The following is a 9,812-nucleotide window of genomic DNA, read 5'->3' as shown; positions in this document are numbered from 1 at the left end:
GGGTCCATCCCGGGGTCCCCTCACCGGGTCCCCTCACGAGGATCCCCTCCCGGAGTCCCCCCCCGGAGTCCCCTCCCGGCGATCCCCTCTCGGGGTCCATCCCTCATCCCCGCACGTCCCCTCAGGCGAAGCCCCGCCCCGGCTCCGCCCCCGGGCCAATCGGGCGAGGCGCCGCGCCACGCGCGGGGGGTCACGTGGTCTCCCCGCCGCGTCCTTCCGTGCGGAGCCCCCCGTGCTGGAGGTGAGGGGCGCGCGGCGCGGGGGCGCGCGCGGCGGGTGCGGCGCTGATTGGCCGCGCGTTCCCGCCGCGGGGGAGGGGGCGGGAGGGGCGGGGGGTCCGTGAGGGGCCGCCATGGCCGGGGGGGATCGGCCGGGCCCGCCCGCCCCGCGCCCGGCTGCAGACACGGTGTGACCGCGGCACGTCCCGCTCCGCGTCTGACACGCTCCTCCCCCCCTCCCCTGTTCTCTTCCCTACACGCGAAGGGCGAAGGCGCCGGTGCCGCCCGGCCATGCTGGTCAGCAGGAGGCTGAAGCGCCTCTTGCAGCTGGTGCCCGGGAGGGAGCGCTTCGGCGTTTACAGGTTCCTGCCCTTCTTCTTCGTGCTCGGCGGGGCCATGGAGTGGTTCATGATCAACGTCCGCATCGGCAAGGAGACCTTCTGTGAGTGAGAGGTCACCGCCGCCCCCGAGCCCTGCGCACGGGGATCCCCCTCACCACAGTCCCCTCACCACAGTCCCCTCACGACAATGGGGGGCTGGCGGGGTCTGGCGGCGCCTCCTCACCCGGAGGGCTCTGACCAGCACGGCAGACACTGCTCTCCTTAGTTCTGTGACACTCCAGGCTCTGCCTCCCCAGCAGAACGCGCTGGGCAGAAACAAACCAAAAACCTGGGTTGAGGTTACTAGATTAGATTTTAGCTGAAATAAGGGAGGTTTAAATTGGATATTGGCAAGAAATTCTTCCCTGTGGGTGGTGAGGCCTTGGCACAGGTTGCCCAGAGAAGCTGTGGCTCCCCCATCCCTGAAGTGTTCCAGGCCAGGTTGGACAGGGCTTGGAACAACCTGGGATAGTGGAAGGTGTCCCTGCCAATGGCAGGGGGTGGAACGAGATGACCTGTAGGGTCATTTCCAACGCAAAACCATTCTATGGTTCTATGATGATTTTTTTATATTGAAAAAGACTCATGAGATTTGCCAGAATTTAAGCGTGTGAGCTCATCTGAAATTTGACTTTTACAATTAATAAGTATGAAAATGGCTCACAAGAATTTGGCTAATGGCATTTAGTTCCTGGAAGTTAAAGCATTTACTTCTAAAATTACATTCTTCCCTTTAATAAACATTGCTGAAAATATTTGTGTACTTCAGAAAAAGGATCAGCTCAACTGTTTGTTTTATGGGAATATTCTCATTTTCATGGGAAATTTTGTTGAGTCTCCTGTACAGTGAAAGAGCTTGGTACATTTTCCAGAGCTGACAAACCCACAGCAATCAAAATTGCTTATCTGCTCACTGCTGAAGACTTGGATTTGTTGTGGATTTTTAGTTGTTCATTTCTAAGGTATAACTAAGTCAGGTTATAAACTAAAGCACAACATCCATGGAGCAGTTGCCGTTATATTTCACCTCAGGCCTTGTTTTCTTAAAAAAAAAAATTGCTATGCCTAATGGTATATACTACAGTAATAATCATTGTGCACTTTAGCCCTATGTTTGCTTCATAATCCAAGCAAAGTGAGAATGTACAAAACTGATAACCTCATTTTTTTTGTCAGTGAGGGATTTTATTTGGTGATGGATATTTAGGGGTGATCAGGAAGAGGGGAGGGAGGAAGGACGACTGGGAAGACCATGAAGATGGGAAATTTCCTGTGCTTTGTTTATATAAAAAAGGCTAAACTACTGAAGCCAGGCCGGCAGCCCTCAGGCATTGACTTTGTGCCTGTAATTTAATTTCTCTTTTGCTTCATTTAGTTGGGGTATTTGTATTTCTATTACTCTCGTGGGAAAGCAGACAAGAAATGACTGTATCTCTCTGGAAACTTGGTTTTCCTATAAAAACATTTAATCAGGACTGATGGGAAGAACTTTAGCCTGGATGGAGAACATGAGCTATTTTAAGGGGCAATAAGGATTTGTGTTGGCCTGAATTTCCAGTTGCCTGTCAGCGTCTGCAAGAGGAATTTGGACTGAAAAGTTTAAAAAGAGACGACAGGGTTCACACCTTCGGGAAAACCTAACACAAAATCTCTTTCTCTGCAGATGATGTTTATCGTAGGAAGCGCTCCGAGAGAGAGTACGAGGCGAGGATGGAGAAGGGTGAAGTTTAACTGGAACATTTCGAGGGGGAGGTCCCAGTGCTTTAATTGTATCAGTGCCAAAGCAGCATTACTGCCACGTGGAGGGTGGGGGAAGATGTTGGCTCTGCGAGATGAACTGTGATCCACACGTCTGTGTAACATCCTCTTAGATGGCTTTGGCAGTTTTGTTCTTCTTCCATATCTTTAATGTTTTGTATTTAAATCAGTAGCAAAAATTTCATTGTGTTTGGGCATCCCCCACTAATTTAATGTTCACTTAGTACTTTTAAATAAACTAAGCTGAGTAAACAGTTTGGCTAATGCTTTTGTTTGCTTGGTGAAACACCCTCCTTGTGACAACACCCGTGGGAAAGAAATGTTACCATTGCATCCACCTCAGCAGAATGGAAACAGTAATTTTTAGTTGGTTTCCGTTGTACTGGCAGAAACTGCTCTGGCATCTGATTTGTTTTCTTTCCAGTGTGGCATAATTTTAACTGGATGAAAAGAGGACAGACTCACTGCTCAGTGTTTGCTCAGCTTGGGAAGTCACCCGTGTGTTCAGGCTCTGCTGCCCATACGTGCAGCAACACCCTTTGTTGCTGCTGTGGCAGTGACCTGAGCTCAGCCTGGGGGAAAGTCTGACACGTGTACCAGGTAACAGAGCAGTGGCAGTCCTGGCAAACCCGAGTCCTGACTGTAGGATCCTGTCCCCAAAGCAGGAAAGCAGGGCTGACTGCTGTGTCAGTGTGTGGGAGCGTGTTGTGAGTGTGCCTCAGGGACTGGTACAGTGTAGTCACTGAGGGTCCTACATTACTACCATTGTTCTATTTCTGAGGGTATGTGTGTGTGCTGAGGGTGCCACAAAGAAGCCAGTTGTTAAGAATACAAACACAAGGGAGTTCATACCCTTACCTGTGTTCCTGTGCTACCTCCTGACAGCCTTTGGAAGTCTTCATCCACTGAGGAGGCTGACTGCTCTGAAGATGTTATGGTGCAGGTACTCGAACCACTGTGCTCTGTGTATTTTGACTGGGCAGCAAGTGAAGCACTTGAGGAAAGTCTCTATTTCAGAAGTAGTAAGAATTTTGACTTTGGTTCCAAGACAGAGCCCAAGTTCAAAAACTCATGCACAAGCTGCTTTTTGCAGTCACAGATCATCACACTGAAGTCACTCCTGACTGCAGCAGTACATTAAAGAATAAAGTATAAATAAAAAGCCAGATTGGGAAAACTGCTGAGCTTTAGCTCCATCTGCTTTTACTTCTTGAGCCTTTTGAAACTCTCTTGTGCTTGGTTTCCATAGAACAAATAAGTTTTTCAGTATCTGGGTTTTTTCCAAGGAAGAGCCCTGTGCCCCAGTTAATTCCCAGGACTCGGGAGCCTGGTGTGAAACTTCCTGTGGCGTCCCTGAAGCACTCCTATAACAGCAGCAGTGTTCCACAGACACCAGTGAGCCAAGGCCAGCTTTCCACTTCAGGCCTTTTGCTTGTTTTGCAGTGACTGTTTCCCATTTGCAGCTGAGTGCTCCAGGCACGTCTGGAAGATCCCTCCTGTGTCTCCAGCCAGGTAAACACAAAGGGAGCCAGGCTGCAGTTGCTCACAAGGAGTCTGGTGTCAGGGGCTTCTGTATCACTGATCTTTGTGATCACTGCAGGAATAAAATCCTTCTCCAAGTTGGCATCGTACCATTTCAGGCAGCACAGATCTGTTGTGACAGAATATGCAGCTTGACATTTAGAAATCTGAGTTGTATTCTCTGTTCCACAATGTTTGCTATTGCTGACCCTTTGGCATTCCTGCATTTTGCCAGTCTCTCACTAATGCTGGAAATAAGAATAGCTACAAGGCCCCATTCCAGAGTTTCAGCCCATTCCAGAGTTTCAGCCCATTCTGGAACTGAACACTCTCAGGGATTTAGTATTGATTTTAATCTACACCCAACTGTCAACAACCACAGTCTTTACTTGGTTTTGCAGTTTTATCCCTGCTGACTCCTAGTTCTGTGCTCTTTGCCTTCCCCAGCAATCTCTTTCTGACTCCCATATCCCTGTTTCCTTCCCATCCTCCCTCCATCTGCTGTGGCAAAGGTAATGGGGAGGAAGCAAGAGCTTTCCTTTGGCCAGCACTGGGAACACCATGAGGCTGTTCCGTGCTGTAGGAGAGAGCCAGGAACAAACTTCCAGTCCTGCTGAGCCCCTGCCAGCTCCGTGTCTGAGCACGTCCTTCCTTCTGCTGGGAGTTCAGCAGCTCCTTCTGCTGGGAATTCAGCTGTGTCAGCCCGGAGCACAGCTCAGCATCCATGAACAGCTTTGCAGCAGCCACAGCCACATGCTTCTGAGACCTCAGCAAAGCATTTCTGCTGAAAGCTTTCCAGATTGCTGGAGCTAGGGCAAGATAGCGTGGAAAACTTCAACTCAGTAAACAGTCACCCGCAAACAAACAGCGATACCTGTGTACAAGCAGTGCTGCTCACCACTCCAGCATTAGAGAGGGGGCAATTTCACTGCCAATCCAGAACGATTTTGTGGAAAGAATGGATCTGTTGGTCGTTTCCCTGTGGTTGTGCACACAAGGATTTAGCTGAAAAACCTGTGGTGAGCCAGGGAAGAACTAAAAGAAGTTATGGTAAAGGCAGTGTGGATGTGCCCAGCCTGCACTCCTCCCTGGCACAGGGGGTGGCAGTTCTGTTCAAGCTTCTCAAGAGTACAAAAAGGAAAAAAATAGTCATCTGATGTCCTGGTGAATTCTTCCTTGGAGCAAAACTTTTCCTGTCTTCAGTGGAGGCAAGTTTTCACTTTGGACTTAATACACAGATCCAGAACTGCACCTGCACTCTGGCCATGGCCACTCCCAGCTCCCGAGAAAGGGGCAAAAATCTCCAACAGGCAGGACAGGATGACTGCTCCTGAGGAACTTCCCAAAATCAGTACTGCATGTTGATGGTTCACACCAAGGATGAGGATTAATTATAGTCCTCCCAAAAACCATCCAATGGAAGCTGAATTTGGACACCCTCTAGAGGCAGTGGCTCAGACTTCATGGACTGACCATCCTTCATGGTTTCTGTCCAAGGCTTTTGTTGTGCTCAGCTGAGCCTGAGCCTCACTGGTTATATGTGTTTACATGTGTTGCTGTGCAATTCTGTGCTTTCTCCTCCATTTCTCTTCCCATCTTTCCTGCTGCCTCCTTTAACAGATGATAATCTGCATGGCCAGGCTCCTCCACTGGATTTCTGATCCCTCTTGGCACAGGAATGACTGATCACATCATGCCTCCGAGGCCTGACAGAGACTGGGAACCTCTTGATCCAGGATCACCAGATCCTACTGCCCTGCAGCAGCTGTCATTTTGTTTCTTCGTCTTAAATTAGACTTGCTGGAAAATGCAGTAAGCAAAAGGAACACGAGGTTTATTTTATTAATCAGAAAATTTCCCAGGTATCAGTGAATCAGATCCCATTCCTGACTCCATGTTGAGTGCCTGGCCTTTTTGAAACTCCAATTTAGTGCGTTTGCTGATCTTTAGTATCTCAGACTGAGCAAATGTGGAGGATGATTAGGATTAGTCTCCTCTGGGCAACTGCAAGAGCAAATTTTGGAAGGGTGGAAGTTTCATGAAGCCTGCAGCCTGTGTGAGAGGCAGCATTTATCCCCCAGCTTGAAGACATGGATGCATGGTAATTAAATATAATGCTGTCTGTTCTGGTTTCTTTGTAATTTTTATGTCAGATGCACCTTGAGAGGTTCCTATCACTTACTTTTTCTTGCAGTTTGTAGTATTAAAATTTGTGTCTAATTTAATTGTGTAAAAGAGGCTTTTTCCATTATTGCTGATCTAATTTCCTCTATTAAACAGCTACATAGAAGACAGTCCTGAACCAAGGCAGCTTCCAGTATGAAATTAAGACTTGCTGTTTATTTTCAAAGCAGTTAATACGGGGGCATCTGGGACTGACTGAACCTCATCATCTCCACTCAGCTGGTTCCTAATGCATCACATCTTTTTCAAGGTTCAAGGTCCATGTCACAGCTCAATTTTCAACATCACTGTTCTTATCACCTACAGGCAGGTCTCACAATACACAGGACAACAGAAAAAGGGTATTTCACCCCCACACAAGCACACATGAACCAAGGACTTGATAAAATCTGGATCAGCAACAGCCAGAATTAATTGAAATAAAATCCCCACAGAAATCTTAATGAGACACTCAAACCTGGTTAATCCAAAACACTTTGCAAACTATTTTTATTCAAATTAAAAAGACTCAGGTAAACAAAGTGATGGTACATACATGTTATAAACCTGGTCAGCAGCTCAGCCTTCAGGAGTACAAGGTCTAATGAAAAGCCAAGCATGGATAAACCAGGTCTGAAAACATATGCTCAAAAAAAGTCACCAACATCAACGCTTTGAATTTTTACACAAACAGTAAATTTTCTCGTGGAAGGGAAGGACTGAGGAAGAGAACAAACAATTATTAGTCGTCTCCAACTGGTTTATGAAAATACCGGTCCTAGTTTAATCTATTTCCCACTCTCACAGAAGCCAACCATTGCCCACACATACTTTTATTTTAATATGAAAGTTTTGTTTACCCCAGTACAATGAACGGCAGTGAAAAAACAGATGAGGGGTTCAAACACCCACAAAGAGAGAGAAAGAGACAGACAGACGTTGTCTTTTATTTTTTTGTTTTTAAACCAGAGTGAGAAAAGTTTCTTTTGCTGGTTTTGAATTCTAGACTGTAGCCATTATATCCTAAATTCCACTGCAATCGACTGAAATGCCTCCAATAGAGAGAGATACGATTTTGAAATAAATAAGGCTTAAAATAATTGATCAGGGCCAGCCCAGTGGCTTAGTGGTAGTGCTCTGCACTGCCTTGTGGGAGGACCCAGGTTTTGTTTGCACTTCCAATCTCTTGCTCCCGGGCCAGGAAGAGCAGTGAAAGGAGGGATTCAGCTGCTCGGCAGGAGAGAGCCAGTGCTGCACGTCTGCTCATCACTGACCTTCAGATAAATTAAACATCTGAGTTATACAGGCTCCACAGGGAGTCCCATCCAGTCCTCAAAAGAAAATAAATAAAACAATAATTTAATTAAAATCCATCCCAGGTTCTTTGGTGTAATTTTTGTTAATGCTGAGAAGTAGGAGAATCTGGTGGTGTATTAGTACAATCCATGATAGTTCCAAATGCTCAAAAACTAGGATTTGCTGCCTGATTCGCTTCAACATCCCATCTTTGTGGCTAAAAACTGCAAAACCTATGGCAACTTAAACACATTTAAAAATGATACTGTATGTATGGGGGTGGTCTAAGACTATTCAGCTTCTACTTTATTAAATAAAATTGGTCATTTACAAAGGCCAGTAAATATTTCTGTACCATGGGTGTGCTACTTGTAGAGTTCAAAACTGTAATTTCCCTCTGTGTTGTTTTGCTCCATTTCCTTCCTATCCATTGCACATCTGACCTAAACTGTCTTTAAGTGCCTATTTGTAATTACAAAGGGGGGTTTTGTGCAATGACTGGAGGATTGCAATAGGAGAGGGAAAAGAATTGGCCAGTAAAATTAAATCATAGCTTATACTTGCAAGTGTCACTTCCCTCATCAGTATTAATTACATCAGGAAAACAAACCCCAAGATATCCAGTATTTGAAGAAAAAGTTAACCTTCTGCCAAATATACTGAAAGGAAAATGTTTTGTACTACTAGACTTTAAAGCCCATTTCCACATGATGAACAACTCTAGCAGTAAATGAAGTGTATCAATAAATCAGTTCTTTTGGGCTGAGTTGCAGTGCCCACATTCCTGCCACGTTTTTTTTTTTTTCAAATCCAAAGAGCTTTCCCAGTTACTTAATGCAATCCAACAGTATTAATTCTTTAACTAAAATTAAATAAATGAAAAGATTTACCTTTAAAAAAATAACTTTGTAGTCCAAAAGGTTGGTTAGTTATGAGGACAGGTAAGTCTTTAGCAGAAGGCAGCCACAACGTTGAAATTTGGCAAGAAGAGTCAATACCTACTTTACTTAGATTTAAAAAAAAAAAAGAAAAAAACCCCAAACCCTCTGAAGGCTGCAATGCAAGTACTCTATTGCTCTATTTCTCCAACACACTTGGTATGCTGACCTTACACATACCATACCATACAGCAGTATTTCACTTTCAAGTTAATTTAAGCATCAAATTTCACTCAAAGTTGCATTGCAAAACTTTCATTAAGGTTAATGAATACACTTAAAGAAAGCATACAAAAACGTCTTACAATGCCCAATCAAGAACAGAATACGCGTCAATTTAAGAAAACATCACGTAACTTCACTAACAAAACAACTCAGCTTTTCTCCCCTAACTCACCTCCCAAGGCCTGAGCTGGTTCCAGGTTCTGCGCTGCCTCTCCCAGCGCAGCCAGAATCACTCAGGGAAGGCTCTTCCCCATCCCACTGCCCAGTGTCAGGGGCGTCGCGGAACCCCCAGCGCAGGTCGTGGGAGATGAAACACTTCCCCTCTAAGGACATGCCAGCACAGGCATCCTGTTACTGATTTAGGATCACAATGGCTTTGGCTACACAGTTAAAACTGGACAGGACTGGACAACATGAGCAGTCAAGACACCCTTGTCCCATCCACACGAGCACTTCCATGGCTGCTGGGCCCACTCGGCCTCAGTGGTGACTTGAAATCCAATTTTCCTTAGTGCCAAAGCACCTCTTACCTTCAACTTCCTTTAAGAGATCCTCCCTGTTCACATCCGAGCGAGAGTTCTGCTGGAAGTGGCAAGCACACACAAGCACAGGTACACACATTCTTCTAAGATGTAAACTATGACTAATTCACATTCCACTGTATCAATCTGTAAATACTTTGTTTTCCTTTTTTTGTTTTTATATAAAAACAATGGCATCAGATTCTCAGCAATAAAGTATAAGAAAGATGAATCCTTGACTACACTTAACCAATTATGAAATCGCCTTTCAAACAAAGGAAACAATATGCAAAAATCTGTGTATTTGATAAAGTCAACTTAATATAACAAAAAGTGAAATATGCTTATTAAAAGTGTCCTTATATAAAAATGGTCTTGCAATGTACAGTAAAATGCAATACAAATTATTGTTGGTTATCTCTTCCCACCCAGTAACTAAACCAGCTATTGTCCCACAGAGCTCCGTGGTGCCAGGAGGGCAGCCCTGCTGTGCCTACACGTGCTCGATGTTGTAGGCCTGGCGGATGTTGAGGGTGTCCCGCAGCATCAAGTCTCGCAGGCGCCACAAGGCATCGGCCATGGTGGTGTGAGCCCCTTTGCTCTTCAGCCAGTGGGAAGGGAGCCGGCTCTCCTGCTCCTTGGACAAGTGGACGTCTCGTCTTCGTGCTGGGAAGTCAAGAAGTGGTTCTGTTATCCACTGGATTTGACACTCGCTACGGCTTTTCTAGAAAAAGGCAACTGACTCTACAGCACAGCTTTTGCTTTTAGTGTTTGAGCCCATACAATGGATTC

General features: G+C 45.7%; 2 protein-coding genes across 8 annotated transcripts in view; one reads left to right on the top strand and one right to left on the bottom strand.

Annotated features, from left to right (window-relative positions):
* PBRM1 (polybromo 1) overlaps nt 1-9,812 on the bottom strand; it is a 71,932-nt gene that overhangs the window by 7,391 nt on the left and 54,729 nt on the right. For 6 of the 7 annotated variants that reach the window (XM_017819898.1, XM_017819903.1, XM_017819896.1 and 3 more), the window contains one exon: nt 6,523-9,686. In XM_017819898.1, the coding sequence (XP_017675387.1) occupies nt 9,514-9,686 (173 nt within the window). In that variant the 3' untranslated portion in view covers nt 6,523-9,513. Of the gene's footprint in view, nt 1-6,522; nt 9,687-9,812 lie in introns of those variants that run through there. The other variant, XR_001875630.1, reaches the window with a different exon arrangement.
* Nucleotides 155-2,610, top strand: SMIM4 (small integral membrane protein 4). Its single transcript, XM_017819907.1, has 3 exons — nt 155-241; nt 485-660; nt 2,262-2,610. Exons 2-3 carry the CDS (start codon nt 510-512, stop codon nt 2,327-2,329), a joined length of 219 nt encoding a protein of 72 aa, XP_017675396.1. The 5' UTR covers nt 155-241; nt 485-509; the 3' UTR covers nt 2,330-2,610.

The sequence above is a fragment of the Lepidothrix coronata genome, unplaced genomic scaffold (genome assembly GCF_001604755.1).
Source record: "Lepidothrix coronata isolate B3197 unplaced genomic scaffold, Lepidothrix_coronata-1.0 Scaffold78, whole genome shotgun sequence".
Taxonomy (NCBI): Eukaryota; Metazoa; Chordata; class Aves; order Passeriformes; family Pipridae; genus Lepidothrix; species Lepidothrix coronata.
Note: the sequence above shows the minus strand (reverse complement) of the source record. Positions and strands in the feature narration are given on the sequence as shown.

What these genes read in the sequence shown, in the direction of transcription:
- SMIM4 (XM_017819907.1), top strand. Translation starts at nt 510, where the DNA reads ATGCTGGTCAGCAGGAGGCTGAAGCGCCTCTTGCAGCTGGTGCCCGGG. An exon ending in CATCGGCAAGGAGACCTTCT is followed by an intron (nt 661 to 2,261) that starts GTGAGTGAGAGG and finishes CTTTCTCTGCAG; the next exon opens with ATGATGTTTATCGTAGGAAG.